This window comes from Prinia subflava, chromosome 25 (assembly GCF_021018805.1).
Source record: "Prinia subflava isolate CZ2003 ecotype Zambia chromosome 25, Cam_Psub_1.2, whole genome shotgun sequence".
NCBI lineage: Eukaryota > Metazoa > Chordata > Aves > Passeriformes > Cisticolidae > Prinia > Prinia subflava.
In genome coordinates, this window is record NC_086271.1 from 1,844,421 (window position 1) to 1,867,670 (window position 23,250).

Below are 23,250 nucleotides of genomic sequence, written 5' to 3' on the forward strand. Positions count from 1 at the left end.
ACCCCTAAAGCCCCCACCGAAACAAAAAGAAACTCTGGTATGATGTAGGCTACGATCCATAGCAAAGACACCCAGAATTCTGTACCCTTGGGATGCCACTGTGTAATTGAGATGCATTTCATTTGAAAGCCTGAAAGAGGGGCTATAAAAGAATGAAAAATTGAAGTGTATCAAGAGAACAGCTCATATTCTGTAATGGAAGGAAAACACGATGGCTGTTGCAAGAGCTACTTCCCCCTTCATGCCCCAGATTGGCCAAGCTTCCTGCCAAAGAAAAGAAATTAAGTGCTTTTGCCAGCACAGAGTGAGAAGGCCAAACACAAGTGTCAGCAAATGATTTTATGGAAAAGTTCAGTCTATGTTTTTAAAAGAAATGGATGTTTCATGTTAAGAAGAACAAGAAAGGCTTAAGCTGCCCTTGCAGGCTACGAGAGCTAATTGGAGAGCACGGATCAGCTACAGTAAAATGAATAAAGTGTACCTGACTTTGCTGTAAATACAACTGCACTGCTATGTCACAAAGCACCTATTTAAGCTGTAATTACACTGTATTTTCTACCCACTCACCTCCAAGCTCTTTACAAAAGGGAATATATATACATACACACTGCCTTTCTTTCATAGGCCACGTGCTATGCAAGGATTTTTAAAAAGATTCACGATTCATTTTAACACAGAATTTATCTGGTAATGAATGGGGGTCTCAATTTGACAAAAGCTGGAGTGGAGCAGTGATTCCTCAGTGCAAACACTGCAATTAGTCTCTAACTGCAGCCATCTCCACTTCGTCAGGGTCTGACATTACTGTGTGAGGTTTCACTTCCCAAAAATCCAATGGATATTAAAGCACAAATGCAGGGTTGCACAGCAATTATCTCTGCTTTCTAAATCATCTGTCCAAGTCACCTGCTGCTGAAAGAGGCTTTGTACTTGCTGGGCAAAGCTTTATTTTAAGAAATGAAATGAGTGGCTTCACAGAGTTGGTGATTTCTTACACTCTGTGTACTTGGTTTATTAGGAAGCTTGGCAGGCAGAAAGGCCAGGGGAGTTACTGAGATTTAAGAAAATTTTGCTGCTTTTCCATTTCTGATAAGAACAGAAATGAAAAAAAAGACACACTCTTACAGACAGTGCAAACAGTTTCCTTAGCTCAAACATACGCTTAGTAAAGGTGGGAGAATGTGTAATCATTCAAAACAACCAATATATGATTATTCAAGGGTCAAACATCAGGATGTTTAAGGATTTGCCAGCTCGTATGCACCATGCTGAGAAACTAAGAGACTGCTTTTCATGAAGAAAACTTATTTTACTCTGAATGTGAAATTCTTGATATTTATCCAAGGGCCCGTCTTTTACTTATCCTAAGTGACTAAATGTTCTCCCATTAAAAATTACCCAAAATATTTCCCCTCCTGTAAGAACTGTAGTGATAGGAAATATGTTCTTTCTTCCCTAGCCCCAAGGCAGAATCCTATGAAAACCAGGACTGTGGTAAGTCAGGATAGTAAATTTTTCACAAGTGGTGTTGAGACTGTTATTAAAGACCACAAGAGGCAAAATACAATCCAGTACATGTCAATATTTAAAGGTGTCTGTGCATATACACACACACAGGTTTTTTGACATTTCTGGAAATAAAAAGCCTGTAAAGCACAATTTATTGAAACTTCAAAGGTTTGAACTGATCTTAAGGGTCTGCAACACTGGGATAATACACTCAAAGAATAGATTTTGGGAGATCCTGAAAAAACCAGAAGAATTGGAGATGGAAACAAAATTATTTTCAACTGTTTAGACCCCACCAGTTTTACCTGAGTCAGTTATTTTATCTGGTATCATTTAGCAAGGCCCTCTGGTGAACACACTGGCAAGTCTTTGGCTGTGGCTGCAAACTGCCATGTGAATAGGTCAGGCAGGAAGTCAGTGTTTAAGGCTAAAATAATACAGCAATTATGTCTCCAGACAGGAAACATTTCCTGTAGTCCCGGGTTAATCAAATAATGGTAGAATTGGAGAAAAAGGAGGGTGTGGTCCACCTGCTAAGTAACACAATGAACATTTCCCATCCAAGCAAGCAAGAACTTGTGTCCAGATGACAAAATACTTAAGTCTGCTGAAACAGAACCACAGACCTCTAACATCTATTTTGTCTATAAGTCAGTCATGTTTCTCGAAGTAAACGTCCCCAAATTTGCTTAATTAAGAGCATGTCAGAGAGACCAATAAAATCACTCATATCATCACCCATGCTAGCAGGACAGAAAAAGATCAAACAATTCATGCTGGACAGGGAGAGAGCATTGCAGGGGACACAGAGCACACGTGGTGATGGACACAGAGCAGGTTTGTGTTTCAGAAAGATAACCCAAAGGTCCATTAATGGAACATAACCTTGTAAGGAAAGGACCAAACTTTAAGACCCTACACTAAGTCATTTTGAGACTAAGGGTGAATTATAGGGACTACTTTCTCTTAATAAGTTATCATCAAGTTAGGCACAACTTTCAGCGAAACTGTCAGAATGCATCATAAATTTATCACAGATTTATCATGACCAGGATGTGTCCAGTTAAGCACTGATGATATTGTAACAAAAAGGGAATCTTAAGGAGCAGCTCGACCTGCTTGTAAAACTTTGGAAAGTAGAACTACCAGCATCCAAGACTAAGAAAACCCCAACTTCCAGCTGTTGATGCATTTTCAGGTTTGAAATGTGCAGTTCAGTTTTCTGCAGTTTGTATTTTCATCTTCACCTCACACATAAACATAGGAGTGACAAACTGGACGCAGTGCAAAATAATGGAAAGAAAATCTGCCACAAAGAGAAGGATGAATGGATGGGATGGTGAGTTTCCAGACAAGAGGGAAAGAAGAGGAAAAGTAATAGCTACAGGGATCCAAAGTCTCTCGAGACCTATTGGAGTGCTTGCATTTCTGGGGACAGAATACTAAAGGGAATAAAGATACTATACTATCCAGAATAAAGTAAAGAGTGTAACACTCAGCAGACTTTACTTTTATCCTTCTACCACTTCCCTCCATCACTCCTTTGCTGTAGCAAGGTGACAATACCAAAGTATCATCTGAAATTACTGAGCTATCACCTGAAGCAAGGCATTCAACATTACCTGCATTTAATTATTAAGTGTAGATTAGTATTAAGAGAGTGTTACGTAATGCCAACATACCAAATGTGGAGGCTCATTCGTCCCAAGGGGCTCCTGCAGTAATAAACACATATACACGTGTTAGAAAACCCCAACATTAATTACAGTTAATTTCCTAGGAGACATGCCAAGTTGCCTGAAATTTGTGAAGTGTTAACTCAGGAGCAGAGGAAAAAATACTTCCCAGGCTTTTGGCACAATTCTCTTCCCCGATTTCTGCCATGAGCTGCCTGTAAGCTCACAATTACCTGCCTGATTGTTCAATGCCTTTCACACAGAGAACTTGCATCAGCATTAATTAGTTCCCATAATGGGCATTGCAGTCCATGTAAATGTCTCTGCATTTACTTTTGAGGCTGTTTCTTGAAAAAAAAAGACAGAACTGAAACCAATAGAAGACACCTCTCAGCATGTGCTCTTCAAAATAAGGTTAGGTGTTCCTTTTCCATTCCTATAATTTATTACTTATTAATAATTTACTACTTATTATCATTTAATACTTATGGCTGAAGATTGTCTTTGTTTTGCATTAGGGTTTTGACAGTGCTGGCACTAATCTGTTTGGGTGAGTTGGCACTACCTGGGATTGAATAATGGATTAAAAATATTTCCTGTCTTTATTCACTATATCTAGTACAAATATTTTAGCATAAAAGTAAGAAAAGAACCCTGCAAAAATTCTATTATGTAACGACACAGGCCAGATAAATTCTCAAGTATTTGTAAAGACATTATCAAGTAGCATTATAAATTACCATGTTTTAAGGCAAATTAATCTTTCCAGGCCAGGCTATTTTCTCTATGTATGCAGTCTGCCAAAGGGAAATTCTTCTTATGAAATTTCCCTGACAATTTTCTCAAAAGACAGAAAGATCCACAGTGTCCATTTAAGTCTCCATCCTGAACAGATTCATTATGCTGTCCACTAGGGTCTTTAAATTGTTTCCAAGCAAATAGCAAATACGTTGTTACAATGTGGGCTCTCCTGTTTAATTATTATGGCAAACTCTGAACTCCAAAGGTCTCATTTCTTGTAAGGTTTTCCCTTAAATTCTGGTAACTCACCAGCTTAACAGGTCGAATTGACATGATGGTTTTACTAGATCCTCCCCAGTCAACAAAGCATTTGTATTTTCCTTTCTCCAGTACATACTGTTCTCCACAGAAATATTTCTGCTGATACGCCACCCACCTGGAGAATGATACAAAAATTAAACTGAACACATCACATTTTTCTGATCAGTTTGACAATAACAGCAAGTCAAGCACAACAGAATGTCCACCTGGCAGACAGTGCAACATGAAACCTGATGAGAGGCACAAAACTATCACACACTTGATTTTCTGCTTTTCCCTAATTCAACAAACACAAGGTTTTGGGTGTCTGCCTTCCCATCAAATTCATTGTAAGATGATGCCCTGCTCAGAGATTTAGAGGAAAGACATTCAATTGATAACTTTTTGAATTTCTCTTAATTGGATGCTTGTTTGGCATCCCCCTAGACAGGGCTTTCTTACAGCTCCTTCCAGTTGGATTTTGGAAAAAAAGTTCAAGAAGAAAGAGAAGTAACTGAGGAAGACTGGATGAGAGAAAGCAAAAGCCTGCAACAGCTGGCAGTTCAAGCTTCTCCCACCCTGCTTTCCCTGTTGCAATTTAAAAAGAAAGCAACTCCCATCTAGAGGGTTGCTCTAACCCTGCACAGTGGCAGAAGCAGATGGGGGACAGTCAGACACCACTAAATCACCCACTTCTGGTGGTGCATTCCTCTCTCACTCACCCAGCACTGGGACTGTTACATTACGGATATAGCAGGGCATTTCCTTACCCATTTTACTTTTACCATCCACTGGTGAATCTGTTTGCTGTTAATTTATTTAATGCCTTTTTTTAACCTCCTGGTGCTCTCTGCTACCACAGCCCCTTCAGCAGCGAGTTCCAGAAACTCCCTGTCTCTGGTGTAGGAAAAGCTTTCTTCCTTCCCACATCAAAATCTGCTTTAAAGCCATCTCCAGTTCTTCAAAGAGTTTCCCCCAATGTTGTCATGCAAGATTCTGGGGACTGCATTAATCTTTCTTACCACCTTCAGGATTTTGCAGCTCTCATTTGTTTCCCTCCTCTCCAAACTGAGTCTCATCCTTTCATTCTAATCCTCATGAGACACTAATCACCAATCCCTACATAAGCAGTTCAGGTCCCTCACTTCACAGTTCCTGATCCCCATCACTATTAGGCTAGTTATGACAATATTAATACTGCATTTTAAAAATTACTTTTAAATGTCTGAAACCCACGATTCCACAGTGCTCTTTTCCCTTAATGTCTTTTATAGTTTAGTTTTTATAGTTCTATAAAAATTATTTTAATTTTCAGAGCCAGCAGTCTGACTTTATTACACATACAGCGCATCTCATCCTTTCTGGACATGCTGTACCTGTCCCAAAAGTGATGCCAGTTCTTAATATATTTAAAATACCTTTCCAGTATTACTGCCATGAAACTATGTGACCCCTCTGGGGGGACAACACAAACTTTTTCTGTGAACAAGAACGCTCATATCCAAATCAAGGTGTTGAGAGCTACAGAAAATTAAAATTATTATTTCCCTTCCACTCCCCTCGGAAATTTAACAAACACTTTTCTTCTCCAAATATTTACCACGTGTACCATGTGGAATATAGTCTGTCAAAAGATGCACCCAAATGTGCCCAGAGGTGTTTCACAGTTCCACCCAGGCATTTGAGTAGACTTACACGCCGCTTTTCACAAGAATCGACCTTGTCTCAGGACCAAATCCAGCCTGCTCCAAATCAGGGATTTCCTCATTGATGATGTCCAGTGCTTTCCCATCTTCGTCATCAGACTGGAAAAGTGCCACTGAAGACTCTATGAAATCCTAAGAGGCAGCACAGGAGTTAGAAGACTGTCACAGCTCAATGACTCTTCATACCATAAAACATTTTGGGAAAGAGTTGTAGCCAGAAAGACAGAATTTTATAGGGCTGTGAAGGGACTTGGCTCCCTGGTGTGGATCTTTATGGTTATTTTGGCATTGATGTTCTGGAATAACTGGAAGCCTGACAATCTGATATGGCCTTCAGGGGTTTGCACTGTGGAGAGGAAGAGCCTGCTGCCCCTGAGCACCATCCTTTCCTCTCTGAGGATGGCTCAGAGTGCAAAGATGCCTGTGTGGGAAGGAGAAGAGTTAAAAGAAAAGAGTTTAACACTCATCTTCAAAAAGCCTCACAAATAACTACTCCAGACATGACCACGACTATAGATTTTTTACTAAACTTCTCCTTCCTCATCCCTTCCCAGCAACATGGCAGTAATTATGGAGAGGAAAAGCCTGGGCAAGATCACCTTTCCAGCACAAGGGGTTTGCACTTTCTGGATACATCCACTATAGCTATAAATAAATCCTGCTTAACACTGTCACATTCTGTCTTACATAGCTGTGTGACACTGCTTTGTGCTTTCAGCCAGCTCAGTTTCTTGGCCAGATTATTTGCACAGCTTCAGATTATTTGAATTTGGGTTTCAACTCTTCAGCTTTTTAACCACTCAGCAATTTTAAACACATAGTTCAGTCGCTGCTTGGGAAAACAAAAAAAAAAAATCCATTCACTTTATTCCTTTAACTTTTAACAGAAAGCATGAACTCAATTTCAGTGTTTCTCAATCATTCAGTTGTGGTATAAATTGAAACTAAGTAAGTCTTGCAAACAAGAAACAACTGCTGTCAAGCAAATAATGGGGTTGACAGAGACTCACAAACATATGACGACTCCACCATGGGTATTATTACACTGAACACTAAGAAAAGATTTACAACTATCAAAAACCACTTAAAAATTATGGCCGAACCAAGCATGCAGCCAGATTAATTGGGCCAGGTGAACCTGATCAAACAGGTTCTTTGGAGGTCACCATGTCCTTCTACAGGATACAAGCCCAATGAATAATGGAAACCAATTTTAGAATGAACACTTGACGTGGCTCAACTTCTCTGCACTGCTTACAGGACAGTAAAAGGTGATGGAACAAAATCTGTAGTAAAACTGGTTTTCTTACTGTGCTGACCACTTCCCTCCTTCATTTATTTACACTGTTAACCTGTTGCAACTATTTCAGGTATACACTAGAAATTAAAGTGCCAGGTCTGGAAAAATCATCATGAACAACTGCAGCTTCAGAGTACTTTTTAGGGAAAGAAAAAACATGAAAGAACAACCAAACTAGTGCAGTATTAGTGCAAATGAAAAACAGCTACTCTTAACAGTCCTAAAGCAAAAGAGTTTAGGAGTCTTTTAAGAATACCCAATAAGTCATTTAGATCAAATTTACATATAATTTCCTTAACTAAGTTTAAAACACTGAAATATATCCACAGTTGTAATTGAATTTAAAACATCTTTCAAATTCAGCCATCATTCTTTCCTGTCTGAACTTCCACTACAACGTCTCTTACAACAAGCAAGAGGAAAATGTTTTTTAAGAAAAGACTTTCAGACCAAGGCAGAACATTCTGGGCTCGCAAACATTAGTGGGAAAGCTCCGAAGGCAACATACTCAGAAACTTTGCTCTTCCACTGAGCCACAGGCAAACCCCAGCTTGAAATGCATCTGACACTGCAGGAAAGAAGCAAATGCCCCTGTCCCCCCCAAAGCAGTCCAGAGTCCAGGCTCTGCATTTCACTCAGGTGTGCCCAACAAAGATGCTGACAGCGAGCTGGCAATTCCACAGGACAACAATTCCACAAGATCTTTTTATCTCTGCATCCCAAACACCCTTTGAACCCCCTATTAGCCCTTGTGACTGTTCACTGCAGGAATATTCAAGCCAGCTGGAAGCTGCGAGCCCTTGCAGCGTGCCCACACGTCCCTGCAGATTCTGAGACGGCTGCAAGCTTTACCTGGCTTCCCCTGACAGAATTCCTGAGCTGAGGGAGAGGAGCCAGGACATTTGCTGTGCAGTGAGGGGCCTCAAGCACACAGAGTTTGGATTTCTGCCCAGGTGCCCCTTGAAACTCAACTGAAATATTTTTAAATCCTGCCCTTGAGTGGTGTGCAAGGTCCCAAAGGGAGCATATGGGCAGCCTGAGCACTGCCCTGCGTGCTGCACATCCCTGACAGGGAGGCAATCTGCTGGTCCAGCCAAGCAGCAATGCCAGGGCCATTACTCATTCCATTGGCAAGCAGCTGGCTGCCTTCAGTTATGCAACAAATTGAGGGGAATCATTCCTTTTCACTTCTGTTATCAACAGGCAAATATTTATACATATTTAGAAGCCAAGTGGGATGATATCTGTTGATATATGACTGTGAATGATATATGTTTTTAATATGTTAATGACTTGAGCCTTCTGACAGTTCTAGGTGCAAGTTAAATTGAATACATGACATGGAAGGTCATTCTTGCTACCCACATGCATGATTTTGACTTGTATTTATGTCCCTTGTCAAAAGGAAGATCTAAAAAGATCAATTTAAGTTGCTCAAGTATCCTACACACAGCTGGAAAAGCGAGGAAAACTAAGATTATTCAGTAACTGAATAGGATTCTGCACATTGAAAATGAGCAATCTGAAGAAATTTCCTTTTTCCTCAGAAAACTAAAAATAAATTATTCAGAGAAGGGTATTTTTCTTGAATTCAATTAATTTTCCTATCTTTATTTTGATAGATTCTGATTACAAATACAGCTCGTTCTAGGTGCTCGTCATGAAAAACAAATTTGCAAATTGTGTATTTAAGTATGGCCTTCTTGGGCCCACATTAACTTTTTATTAAAAGAAAAATACTGTTGAGACAGTGAGTTTGCTTTAAATGCCTATCTTCAATTTCCACAGAATTTCTGGCTCAGGAATATCACATCTCCTCAGATGAGGAGATGAGTAATCTGAGTACACAAAACAGTAATATCAGAGTGAACAATCTGAGTCTCAGAAGAACTTACTCTTTGCAGCTGTATTTAATGCTCACAGAGTTGCCATTGTAATAAAAAAATCTTCAAACCCTTACACAAACAAACAAAAAACCCAAACCAAAACAAAGGAAATGATAAAGATGTTCTAATCTCATGTTTACCCACCTCTAAAAGGTCTAACTTTGCTTCCAATACTGGACTCTTACCAATAGTTTTTATTATTATTTCATCCTTGCCTCCCCTAAACACATTTTAGTAGCAGGGATTTTTTTTTACCGTGATTATTTTTGCTGCCAAAATTTTCTGGCAGAAAAATCATAGACAGAGGGTAATGCTGTTTTAAGGCTTGCAACAGCTGCTGCACTGAAAAGCTATTTTTGTTTTAATCAAGAACTACTCTGTACACTCAGGCATGTTACGCTTTTAAGAAAATTCCACTGGAGAGACTCAAATAGCTCGAGGTGCAGGACTGAGGTACCTGGAAAAGCTGGCAGGTAGACAAGGAATTCTGCATGACAGAATTTTCACACAATTTTTGTGTGAACTTCACAGAGACTGTTCAGAACCCGCTTCCCTCTTAGCGCAGCCTAGATTTCAGCCAGCAGGAAAAGAATGAGGATGAACACGGGCAAAAGCTGGGATGGCCAGACCCAAGGCAGCGTACAGAGAATAACCTTGCTCCTGGTGGACAGAGCTGTGCATGATTTGCATGAGGTCCGTGTGAGTACTCACAGCCTGGAGGAAGCGGAAGGACAGCAGGGCACTCTCAGCTCCTCCCCAGGAGTGTCTGTCCTCATAATCTCCCTCCTCCAGCAGGAACTGATGGCCTTTGAAGCGCTCCTGATCATAGGCAACCCATCTGCGGCAGCCCCACAACAAATTAAAAACAAAAAAACAAAAAAGAGAAGTCAGTAAAGGCAAAACAACTGCACACACGATTTTCTCTACCAAATAAAGGGAGAACACCCCAAAACCACTAAAATGAGTATCACAACAAAGCAGTGCTTGTTTGGAACCACAACAGGCACCCACGAAGTGTTCTTTGTGGATCAAAATCCTGCCATGTGATTCTTTATCCAACAATAGCTGATTTATGTAATGCTTCTCCCTGTACCTCCTCTCAGCCAGCCACACTCCCAACAGCAATATTTGGTACAGGAGAGCCCAGGATGCAGCTAGATGCCAAAACTTTGAGTGATTAAAAAAAACAAGCTGTGGATCTCTTCAGTGTGCTAACAAATGATGAGACCCTACCCTTGCTGGAGCTGGTGACAAGATTAACAGATTTCAGCAGAACAAGATTTCATCTGCTTATTTATTTTTTTGCTTTAATCTAAAAATGTATACATATAAACAGACAAGCAAATTGAAGATATAAACCATACTGCATATGGAATATGTTTTAGCAGTAAACAAATAGTAATTTTTCAAGTATTTTGAATAAATAGATAAGGCTCAGTTAAAAGAAGGTGTTTTCATATCAACTTCAAATCTCTAATGGATGTCAATTTAAAAAAGTGCTTCACCCTCCTTTTTTCTTGTAAGCATTTCTTTCATTAAAGCTCCCTTGTAAATACTAGAACTGCTGTACAAATTCTGTTGGCAGTGAAATTTGGCAGGCAGGGATAGCTTTACTTTCAGTACCATTTGGTTTACATTATTCAACTGTTGAGGTTACCACAGCACTAAAAATAAAAGCTGCCACAACAGACAGAACAATGATTTTTAATAATCTGAGGCTTCTCAGATAGCGAGCACACAATGCACTTATGAATAGGTTATTTGAGTATAAAGCTTGTTTTGAATTTAGTGCTTGTAAAATTCTGACAACAGCCTGAAAGGATGTATGTCATTCCATTTTTACGCTGAAGTGGAAAAACCCTTAGGAAACAAAAGCAAGATTTTCTGAAAACTGTTTTGTTACTGAAGTCTTAGGCAGAAGCAACCACCCTGCCTGCTCTCAGACAGTGCTGTCCTGTTGGGAGAGGGGGAAGGAACAACATGAGGGGTTGGTGGCTGGTGCTGAGTTTACCTCAGAGCACCCAGCTGTGACACAGGAGTGACACAGCCCTCTGTGTGTGTGTGTGTGACACAGGGAGGGGCAGGGCAACACAGAATCCATCCAGTGCCCCAATTAATGAAAATAACAGCACGTTCCCAATGCCAGGTAACATGCAACAGCTGGCATGGGAAAAACATTAAGACAAATAAAACAATTTGTAGGTTTCAGAGGTATTAAAATGCCAAACTGAAGACTGACCACACCTACCCAAGGTCATTGCAGCAAATTAAGTAGAGACTATCAGAAGTATAAAGCAATACAAATTAAAGCTCTGTGTGAACTAAGTGGCTTAATTTATTGGCATCCAAATGGCAAACACTGACTTCACACCTTTCACACATTTAGCTTGGAAGGCTGATAACTGAAGAGCTGATAATAAAAGAAATACACACTCCCTTCTTTTCAAAACATTTCACCTGTGGAAGACTCCAAGCATCCCTTAGTCAGCACTTCTAAGCATTTTGTTGTGCTTCTCTATTTTAAAACAAATAAAGGTGAAATATACTCACACTCCACCAATTACACGTAGTGATCCAATTTCCTGAAACTCCTCTTCACTGCCAAACAGTGCTGGGACAGAAGTGATGTTTTCTGAAAACTCTTTGGACCATCCTCCAAAGCGGGCTTTCTCATATATTATTATCTAGAAAACATCATGTTGAGCTTAATCCTTTAAAAGCAGACAAGAAGCATCTCCTTGTACTTTGCTCGAGTTATTTCCATGACTGCAGTTAACAGCCCCTTCAAGTTCCCCATCTGCTGAACCACACAGATCAGCTGTTAACAATATTTGTATCTGTTGCATCATTTATCAGAAAAACACCCAAGTTGTGCATGTATTTGTATAATTAAGTTACCTAAAGTGTCAATGTTTTTATAGAAGGAGGGAAAAGGAGCAACAGCTTTGGATCAGCTTTCAGCTACTCAGATCACGGAAGGATGGTGATGGTCTCACTCACAACTCTTGTACTGAAATAGGGGCTAGGATGGAAGAGTTCTGCTCCTGTCCTCTTCCTCCCTTCCCTCTCCTTTTCTTCTTAAACTTGGTATGTTAAATGGGAAAACCTCCCCCAATCCCTGTATCATTACAGTGACTAACGTGTCAAGTCAGAAAAATTCACTTTACAGAAAATTCACATTCTCCTAATATGTGAAAAACAAACTAGTGGTACTTTTACACCTCATCAAACACTAAGTGAACTTGACAGCATTAGGGAATTTTTCTTCAGCACCAGGCATTGAACAGTTATCAAAGATCACACACCAAACAAAAGGAAAGCAGTTTGCAGAAAGATTTCATATTCCCAATGTGCTTATATTTTATTCTCAATGCACTCTGTGCTTACCTTCACATTCATTGGCATTTGCACCTTTAGTCCACCCTAAAAACAGATGGGGAGGGAAACAGTTATTTATATGAAACTTGAAGTTCCCCCCTGGTACGTGCTTATAGCACTATCAGAACACAAAGTCTTGGCAATTATATTCACCACTTTCAGTGCTGGCCATGCATTTCAAAAGGCCAGGCACACTATAAACCTGACCTACAAACAAATCAGTGCACTGACAAACCTCTAAGACCGCAAGCAATTCAAAAATATCCCTTTATGGTCCAGAAATCTAAAGTAAGTATTTACTACATGTTTTTAAACTAATTGATGCCAACCAGTTTTTAAAATTAAAGCTTTGTTGTATGCATTTCAAATTTCTAAAGCACAAATGGTGCAACACTAGAAGAGAGAAAACAGCAGGACAGAGAGAAAATAGAGTCTAACATATTAATGTTTATGGTCAAAGAGCAAATACAACAAATGCATCTTCTCTGGAGATGTGAGTGAATGATGCTCTGTGAGGGAATAAGAGACTGACCTCACTTGAGTGACTAAAGCGACAGCTATTAGGTTTTAGTCCTTTATGGCTTTTCACTGTCTTTCTGTGGGCTTGCTATGTACACAGTAAAATCTGTGTTACCCCCTTCCCATCTCTCTCACACGTAGACCCAAGTGCTGTCTACCAACACCACAAACAGCTGCACCTCCCCAGATTTGTGTGCCATCTGTGGTCAGAGAAGTGCCACTGGGTAATAAACTCTTTATCTGGTCTTCCATCCCCAATGGAAAAAAAGAAAATCCAGAACTTCAGAAGGGCTTTTTGGTCAATTAATTGGTATTGGATGCATTAAAATGAAGAGCCTTTCTGTCTTATTTGACTTCCTCCCAACAACAGCAGCTTCCCAGGAAGATGTTGGGGGGTGCAGAAGCCCAAAAAATCACAGTGACCAAAACAAACACACCACGGAGGATTAACCCAGAATGAACAACAGAGCCCAAGTTGTGTTTAGGTCAAAACCTTTGGGGAAGCAACCAAAAAAAAACCCACAAAAAACAACAAAACAACAACAACAAAAACCCCCAAAAAACCCCCAAACAAACAAACAAACCCCACATAAAACAAAAAACACCACAAAAAAAACTCCCAAAAAAACCCCAACCACTAAAAAGGAAGGCACACAACCTATTAGGGAACTGTGAAGTCCTCACCATTCTTAAGGGACGCAGAGATTTTACATCCGCTGAAGGAATTTCAGGTGGTGAATCACATTCTTCCAAAACTGTCATCTCTCCCTTGTAATTCAAGTCTGAATAAGCAAGCCATCTAGAACAGTAAGGACAAATTACTCAGGAAGTTCATCAATCAGATTCCAAATACAAAGATGTTATTACAGGTATTTTCTTTTTTGTACTCATAAGAGCTAGATAATGTTTTAGACAGCACATCAAAACAAAGCTGTATTTAAATACGTTGGCAATATCACTGCTAGGAAGAGCTCAGATACATTTTCTTGGACCAAGCTAAACGTGAATGAAAGAGAAGAAAACTACCAATTTGTTCATTCACTTAAAAAAGCCAGCTTACTACTCTATGAGTATACAAAAAAAAGTCAGTACTGAGGATGAGATGTTTGCATTGAATTTTATCTAATACGACCACGTTATGCATTAAAAGGCTTCTTACATCAATCCCATGTCATTTTTTCAGCGGAATTTATTAAAGTAGGATTCTTTACAACAATCCTTTGGAAAGCTATCATAATTTTGATGTGATGATTAGAATTGCTGGGAGTCCTTCAGACTGTTTTAAATCAAAAAGAAAGCTGAATGTAGAAGCTGGACACAGGTTTAGGAGACCACACGAGGAATGGAGGAAGAGGCATGGAGCTATATGGAAATTTCCTCAAAACTGCCAAGTTTTGTCAAAACTAAGACAGGATTCTGTTTTTAACTCCTTCACCACCTCAAGCTTCACAGACATACTGTGAGACTGTGGGAAGGAAGAGCTGGCTCACGTGGAAAGGCAAGACTCTTGTAACAGAAGAGCTAATGTCATTCTGCAATTATTTATGGGAAGAGCCACACAACTCCCAAACTTCAGGAATTGTGAGGTTTTGGCCCAGGGAACAACAGCCCATTCTGCTCAATGCAGGAAGTTCTGTGCTACCCAGGGGCCTGTGTCATTCTGCATCACCTCCCTCCAGAATGTCAGGATATGGCTGTGGCTTGAGAAATGCCTGCATGATGTAACACTCATTCAGCCACACTGTTATGGTTATAACAGGGTGGGTGACTTGGGAGGCAGTATCTATTCTCCAATGAAATAAAAGCTAATTATAGCTGAGCTGCTTCCTCTATTTATAAAGCTACTCAAATATGGAATTACTGATGACTTCTGCCAGCAAGTAGGAAAAAATGCCTTCAGACTAGGAGCCCACAGAGCACAATGCTGACATGCAGGGCCGGGAATATTAAATGTTTACTGATTTCTTGCAAAACCCCCTAATTATTGCCCATGCTACTGACTGAGTTTCATCCCCTGATATTCTTCTACCTGCTGGCAAAATGCTGTTAAAAAGGTTCAGTACTCACACTCCTGATCTGACTCTTATGTAAGGGTATTTCTCAATATCCAGCTCTTCTAAATTGGCAACTGCACCCTGTATGCAGATGGGAAGTCCCTCTGTACTACCAGCTGCCAGGCAGAACTCCACCTCTGGAATGCCACAGTCCTGTGGAAACAAATCAAAGGGTAATGTTTATCCACGCTTGCAGACTCTGACCCCAAACATTCCCTTTTTTGCCCCATCTTCTCACCTTCTCCAGGGCTTCATAGGATGGAAGGGTTTTATTCTTTTTAAAATGGAGGCTGGAATTTTTAGAAAAGCTAAGGGAGGTAAATTTCCAGCTCCCACTAATTTTCAAAGAAGAAATTTATGGCTACTTGCAAAAATGCCAGTTTAAATATTCTCCAGCCAAAGGACTGAACAGCATTATAATACTGACTTCTTTTTTAAAAGGCAATGCTTCCACAACACACATGATGCATGCATTAACTAAAACTGTCCAGAAATATCTATCACATTCCCACCACCACCACCCCTCCATGACAATTAAGTTCTGTAATGCAGAATCCAACTACAGTATCAAACCATATGAGTTCAATGTTTTTTGTTGTGCTAAATAAATCTACTGCATTTTAGATCAAGAAAGAAAAAAAGATCAGTGTTAGAAAATGTCTATTCTGTTAAGTAGACACTTCAGCAATTTTCCTGTTACCACAAAACAACAACCTCTGTTTACTGGAGGTTTACTACTGAGAGTAAACTGGAGAACAAACTTGTTGACCACACGCTCTTCTCTAGAATTTGCAGGGATTTTACTGAGCCACGCTCATTTTGCAGTATTTATGTAGCATGCACTGCCAACACTTTCTCCCCCAGCACTCAAACACCTCGTGAACCAGCGAGGATCTTCTGCAAGTCCCCGTTTCAGCAGGGTGCTCCGGGACAGCGGAAGGCAGCTGGAAAACTTCACTCCTCAGTGATAACCTCCCAGAACACTTCCCCTTCTCCTCCTGACCCACAGGCCCATTTGCTTTAGGACAGAGGGCGTGGACAGCGTACAGAGAGCCCCAAAATCCTACAGGTGGCTGCAGGAAGATGCCCCTAAACGTGCCCCAGAGAAGAGGGATGAGGAGCGGTCTCTGAGGGTGCCCTCCGGGAAGCACCCGATTTCTGGATTTGGTGAGGAGCCAGGAGGGGCACACCATGACAGAGATCCTGCATGGACCGTGCCTTCTGAAAGGAAGAACACAGGAGCTTGCACAGAAACCCTGCAACGGGGCACAAAAGCCCTGAGGTGCTGTAACCAGCACCTCATCTCGTGACAGCGCCTGCAGTGCTCTCCTTCTGCACGTGGGTTTTTAGCAGGGTTTTCACAGGCTAAGATCCCACTTCTTGGTTAGTAAGATTTTTTTTTTCATTAGCTATTGAACTGTCAGCACTAAGTGTGGCAATCAGAATGGATGCACTTCAGGATATTGTTTCACTTTCCTCCTGAGACCTGAGGTAACACAGTAATACTGCTTTGGCAACTCTCCCTCCTGCACAATCAGGTTTCCTCTGTATTGTACCTTGCAACAATGCTCACTCATTGTTTTTAAAACTAAAACTGCAATACCGGAATTTTTATTTTCAGATTAACAAACCCAGAAAAACTGGGAAAAGAGCCTTTCTAGTACAATGCTGCTTTATGGGAAAATGCTAAGGAACTCCATTTCTCAATTCTAAGCGTATTGCTAGACAAGATTTTAAAAAAATAAAATCTCCCCATAGTTTTCACATGTATATGAATCTTATTAAATGACAATTGAGAAATATTTGAAGTCAGTGGGCTTTTTTTTTTTTTCCTAAAAATATCTGATATGTAAGAAGGGTGAAATTCATAAATCCAACAAAAAAGCTTGATCCAGAAAATCCAAAGTTGCACCTAGAAGAATTCCACAAATAATGATGCCAGACTCTTCTAGTGGCTTCAGATGAATTCTGAAACAAAGTACCTACAAGACCAGACAAGTAGCAAAATAAAAGTATCTGCCTGCGGGCTCAGACAGAATATGAGATGGAGTACGTTTAATTTTAATTCAGTAGAAGGCTTTTGTTTTTGTTTTTCATTTAAGACTGAAAAAAGCCAGTCTGTCAGCTCTTTTCAAGTCTGCTCTCCTGACTCTGAAGCTCATGAGGCAGTCTCCAGCTCAAGGGATGACAAATGTACCAGGGTGGGTAAAGCACAAGCATTTGTAATAAAGCCTCTCCTATTTATCAATCACCATCTCTCCAGATTTTGAGAGCAATAAAAAACCTCTGCTCACAGTGATTGTATTTTTGTGTGTGTTCTAGATTGAGTCCACAAATTTCTTTCATAAAGTGCCACACAGTAAACTGAGGTCTTCATCAAAACCAATTCAAATATTTATTTTTAAAGGTGGTAACCTGTTTGAGCAAGAACTACATCATATTTTCTAAGCACATTTTTTTAACGTCACAAATACACATTTTGACTTAAATATGGAGTTCAATTTACCTATACTGATGCACAGAGTGCAGAAAATGGTAACATTTATTATTACAGTATGAGATGAATGCTATATACATGCAGATGTACACTCTGTGCCATGCCATTTATTTATACAATTCAAGCATGCAAACTCAGCTTGGTAAATATTGGCCCCAGCATGTTCCCATTTGCCTGAGCATATTTAACAGCGCTCACTACTATCAGAGGCTCTTTTAACATTCCCAATAAATCCAACATCTTTAGAAACAAAATGAAAGCCACACAAATATGACAGCAGTCAGGTGGAGAACTAGATCCCTCAGTCCAAAGCCCTGTCATCTGCAAGGCGTCGAGATTTGGAAATAAGATAGACACACACAACATTTATCATGCAAAACTGCTACCACAGCATTTCAGCCCAGATCCCAAACTGGAAGGTTTTCTCCCTAAACTGTGCCACCCCCCACCACAAGCAGTCCAAACTTGTGTCATTCATTGTCCTACAGACAAATGAGGCAAAAATGAATAAAAAGCACAGCAAACAGATCAGGCAGCTGTGCTCATTTCCAGTGATAATGCACAACCAGCAAAGGCTTAGGTAGGTCACAGCCTCCAGGCATCCCTCTCTACCTCCACACAGTCACCCTGGAATGCCTGTGCTTCCCTCGTGGTGTGCAGGGAGCTGGGATGTTCACAAAGCACGTGGAACACTTACAGACACCTCCAGAAGAGAAACATGGCCCTCAGCAGAAAGGTGAAAGCTCCTTCTGAAGAGGATTTACACAACCCTTAAGCCTTCAGCACTAAATATTCCTCTTCAGTGGCATATCTGACATTTTTCTAGCCTGACCAAGAGGTCCAGCAGAAGTGACAGACCTAAAGGCTCCAACCCCTCAAGGTGGTCTTGGTTGTTTATCCTCTTTTGGACCCAGGATTACAGCCCTAAGAGCTCCAGCAGCGCTAAATAAACTCAGCACTGTTAGGTCTTCTCCTTGGGCCTGTCAGCTCTGGTGACCGAAGCTGAACTGGGGTGGTTTAGTGTCAACAACAGCACAAAGAACGACTGAAGTCTGGCCTCTTAAGGGAAATGCCAAAACAAGGATGAGAGAAGAGCCTATTGAAAACCAGGCCTAATTATTTCTGGTACTCACATGATTGCTTTGTAATACAGTCTAGACACCATTTTACTTTAGATACACATTTTGTCTTTAGGATGCTATCTGCTTCTGAAGCTTTTTAATTTTTTTTAATTGGACCTGTTGGTCCTCCAGGCTTTTTTACCCATTCATAATTCTTGCTCCCAGTGCTCCAGCACTGTACCACTCCTGCTACCACCCACCACCACCAAACCCAGCTACGGAACTCAGCAGGGCTGGTAAATAAAATAATACAAAGGAAATAAATGTTTACTGTCCTGTAAATACCAGCCACCAAATGAGACCATCTGAAGCTGCTGGGTATCTTCCTATGGCATCTGACAAAGTAGTCCCTGCCTAAATTATTAGCTTCTTTTCACCTGGCAAACCACACAAACAAAAACCCCTATAGCCTTTATGTAACAGTGTGAACAATCCCATTACCAAGAGCTTTGCTTAAGGAGACTCCACAAGGAATCCAGTTATTTCCTGCCTAACCATCTTGCAGACAGTGATTATAAACTGCTGTTTCAGATCCCTTGTCACCTTGCACAATAGTGGTTCACAAGACTATTCCAGAATGGAGGTGTCAGGAACTCTTCTTGGCTCTTATTTTTGGGAACATAACATTTAGCACCCTCTCTGGGCTTCCAGAAACAGATAGAAAAAAGCTCAGCATGTGCAAAAAGGTCAAAATATGTATTTACAGTAGGCCAGAGAACTGACCTGGCTGCAGACTGTGCCGCAGGAGCTGCACTGAACCTGGGTGTGCAGGCAGGCTTTGCTAGCCTTGGCTCATGCTGCCTAGCCTTAGAGGAAATCAGGCTCCAAGTCATTTCAGGCAGGTCTTCATTTTACTGCTTGCACAATCTGTTTCTTTGGAATCTTCTCCCTAGAATTTTTTTGAAATTAAATACACGTGGATGCACCTAATGCATATCCATGGTGTAGCCAGGCCACAAGCTAACCAAAAGGTTAACAGAATCTCTGCTTTTTGGGGAGGCTTGAAGCCAAATCAAGAGCACAAAGCTACTGGCAGACTGTTCTTCAGTCAATATCCTAGTAAAAAAAAAATTAAATGTACCTCCTACAGTTTCCTTAGTAAAGTTCTGTTTTTCCTCTTCTTGGCAAGCTGTTTTCTTCTCAAATATTTAGCCAATGTTCAAATCTGCTAACTCAAGGCAACTGAGCAACCTTTAACCAAAGACCACAAAAAAAAAAAGTTTTTGAAAAACTGGAAGACAAGCCAGACAAACTGGACACAGAGCCACTGTGACCAAACTACCCTGGAGAAAAGACACTGACAGCCTACGACATAAAGAATGGCAGTAAAACACACACACGAGCTGCCTGAAAAAGAACCCACTATTTGTCAAATAAAAACAAAAATAAATAATTAAGGTAGCACATTGGGAAACCACCTTCCAAAAGCAGTTCCACAGCAGCTGAAAAACAACCTAAAAAAGGAGGGACACCTTCATGAATGAAGGTTTAGAGGACAAACCCTGCCCCAGCGAGGGCACTAAACTCACCAGCCATACCTGCTGGAGGTTTAGCTTACATGAGGAAAGTATTGATTACTGAACTAGTGTACAGTAACAAAGCTTTCCATCTGTGTCCTATATAAATGAGCCACAGACTGGAAGAAGAACAAAAGTCAAACCTATTTAGCTGTACTGCAAAGGTTTTTTATCAAGCATGATGAAGTTAAACACAGTATCTTTCCTATCCAAGAGCCTTCTCTCATACATAAGACATATCCAGCTTCCTTTGACTGTTATTGTGGAATTATTTCATTTATTTAGTTGTCTTCCATATTACTGACCAAAATTCACATCACATATTGGTCAAAGGCTTTTAATTTGTTTAGCTCAAATAAATGTTAACTTCATTATTCTTGCCTTCAATCAGCCTCTTTTGAATAATAATTAATTTCTAAGTTTTTTAAGAGAATGAAAAAGTATTTCTAATTGTTACAACATTATGCCCCTGTACTGATGACAAAAAGGTTACCAATTTTAAAATGACCTCTCTATCAGCAGAGAACACAGAAACCACTTCACTGAAAATCTTTCACATTGTGATACAAATGATAATTCACTCACAGCAGGGGCCACTGTGAGTAACTGGATTGTTACACTGAACAAGGAGACCACTAAGTCTTCTTAAATCACAAGACCTGGAAAATATATTCCTCATTCACTGAATAACAATGGATGCATTATATTTAGTTTTAGACATTTGATTCTTATCTTCTCAACAAAAAGCCTTCTGAACTGATGGCTGTAGGCAGAGCCATGTGCTGTAGGTGTACCACTGGTCCAAAAGGAAATCCTACAGATGGCACAGAAGCTGTAGAGGGAATGGCAGCAGTTTTTGGAGTCTACACTGTACAAACAGGATTGGAAACTCAACTACTACTGAAGCAGAAGCCATACACACACAGCAGACAGCTTAAGATAAAAACATCTTCCAAAATATGAATTGAATCAATTGTCAAATGTTAAATAACTGGACAGGTGAACATCTAAAAGCAGGGGAGCCTGTGTCACATGAGGGTGGTGGCAAAGAAACATAATACACCTGCTCCTAACTCAGGAAGAAAGGGAAATTTAGCACAGCAAAAGCCCTGGAATTTATCACCTAGCAAGTGAAAAAACTGAGTCCCAGCAAATTTGAATAAAGTCAAGAACACTACACACATTTTTCACTGCTGGTAATACATCACTGTGACCAACAAATCAATTACGCATGTGAGAATATTGTGGGGAAAGTCTGTACCTTTGTTACGTGTTTGATTGAACCAACTGTGAGGTTTCTTTGATGATGTTTTATGCCTGGGAGATCCCAAAGGTGATCCAGCACAGCTTCTCCTTCTTCCAGTATGTGTTTTCGACCCTGGAACTTTGGTTTCTCATAAAAAATCCAACTGCAATAATGATAAAATGAACAGAGTCATTGCTGGTAGAGCACACCTAATGGAAAGCCCAGGAAAAAACTCTTCTTACCAAGACAAATATCACATCTTTCTTATGCTGTTCCTCAGCAGTCACATTTACTTTGGTATTGAAAAGTAAAATGGTTCTTCTCCAGGACAAAATATAAAATAAAAATACAGCTAAATTGCAATGTGAATGAACAGCTTTATTTTACCATGAAAAATATATTAACTGTCACATCAAAACATGTCCTGTTCAGGCAGACACTATAAAAGGCATAAAACATACTAATAATGGCATTCAGCATTTCTTAGGATGTGAAAGGAATGTATGCAAAACCACACAAGGCTGCCTCAAAACTGCATAAATGTGACATGCATGGCTGGCAGTCAGAAACATTCCCTCCAATTAAATTCCAATGCAACAACTGACACAGACCTGGCCCCAGCTTCCCAAAGCTCCTTGTACACATCCTTCCATAGCCACATTCCATTCAATGCCATATTAAAACTGGCAGCTGAGAAAGTTCATTTGATGGTCCTTTTGCAACAGCTACTGTATAATGAAACTGAACTGTAAAAATCCACTTTTTTTTTCAATAAACATATTCCTCGTCATGATTGTGGCTGCACTGGCTCAGCACTTCAGGCAAGAGCTCTAAATTCACTTGTGGCTCTATTAGAAACTTTCTGTTTGAAGCTAGCTCTCAGGAGAAACAGTATTTTTTTTTAGTGCAGCATTTAAAGCCTTTTTTAATGCTTTTACATTGGTATCAATCTAATTATAAAGCACGAAAAAGACACTACTGCAGATTGGGCATGTGTCATAAACAAAAGAAATAAAAATACAAGAGGAACACACACAGTCTTTTGGAAAGACTCTATTTAAATATGACCTGGATTTCTTACCATCCTCTAATTATCCTAAGTACTGTTCCAGTGGGAAAGATCCATGATGAGGCATCTAGCACATCAGAATGAACTTCTTGTTTACTTTTGTTGCCACAAGTATCATAAATAATAATCTGAAACAATACACAATGCATGCAAATGAGGGCCCATTTCAACACAGAGCACAGAGAGTCATTTTTTTGCTTGCAATTTGTGCCCACTCAACTGAGAGGCTACACAGTTCCCTCCTTTATGAAACACTCTACCCAATGAAAGCAACAATTGCTGAGAAAGACAGCAAAATTACTAGTGGCAGGATTTTAAATAATATATTCTCACTATTAGCATGGGGAAGCACATGCTATTAATAACTAAAAATACAGAAAATTAGACTAACAACTTCAGATGCTTTCCATTCAAAAATTACAGCATGACAAATTATTCCATGCATCACATTGATGTAAGTGACACAAACTCTGCTTACCTTCCCTGGTCTTGGGTTGTATTTGAGACTTGCCCTGTCAATGAGGTTCTGAAATCAAAAGGACACAGCAAACAACTATTAACAACTACAACAGTGGCACAAAGCACAGGCAGATTATTCTGGGTCCACTATTCCTGTACAGGTACACAACTGTTGTTAGCAGAAAAAACCAAGATTTGTTTCTCTGCCATTCAGAGCTGGTGTAAATTATTTAACTGGGTGAACCAGCAGAAAGCAGCATGTGCTAGAAATG

At 40.1% G+C, this 23,250-nt stretch overlaps 1 protein-coding gene across 1 annotated transcript in view; it reads right to left on the reverse strand.

Annotated features, from left to right (window-relative positions):
- Nucleotides 1-23,250, reverse strand: part of CRYBG3 (crystallin beta-gamma domain containing 3) — an 81,157-nt gene that overhangs the window by 15,593 nt on the left and 42,314 nt on the right. Inside the window, exons 5-15 of the mRNA XM_063419409.1 lie at nucleotides 22,998-23,045; nucleotides 22,532-22,647; nucleotides 21,466-21,613; nucleotides 15,083-15,222; nucleotides 13,700-13,814; nucleotides 12,506-12,541; nucleotides 11,669-11,802; nucleotides 9,830-9,956; nucleotides 5,922-6,064; nucleotides 4,236-4,362; nucleotides 3,192-3,224 (exon numbers count right to left, since the gene is read on the reverse strand). Coding sequence (XP_063275479.1) covers nucleotides 3,192-3,224; nucleotides 4,236-4,362; nucleotides 5,922-6,064; nucleotides 9,830-9,956; nucleotides 11,669-11,802; nucleotides 12,506-12,541; nucleotides 13,700-13,814; nucleotides 15,083-15,222; nucleotides 21,466-21,613; nucleotides 22,532-22,647; nucleotides 22,998-23,045 — 1,167 coding nt within the window. The remainder of the gene's footprint in view (nucleotides 1-3,191; nucleotides 3,225-4,235; nucleotides 4,363-5,921; nucleotides 6,065-9,829; nucleotides 9,957-11,668; nucleotides 11,803-12,505; nucleotides 12,542-13,699; nucleotides 13,815-15,082; nucleotides 15,223-21,465; nucleotides 21,614-22,531; nucleotides 22,648-22,997; nucleotides 23,046-23,250) is intronic.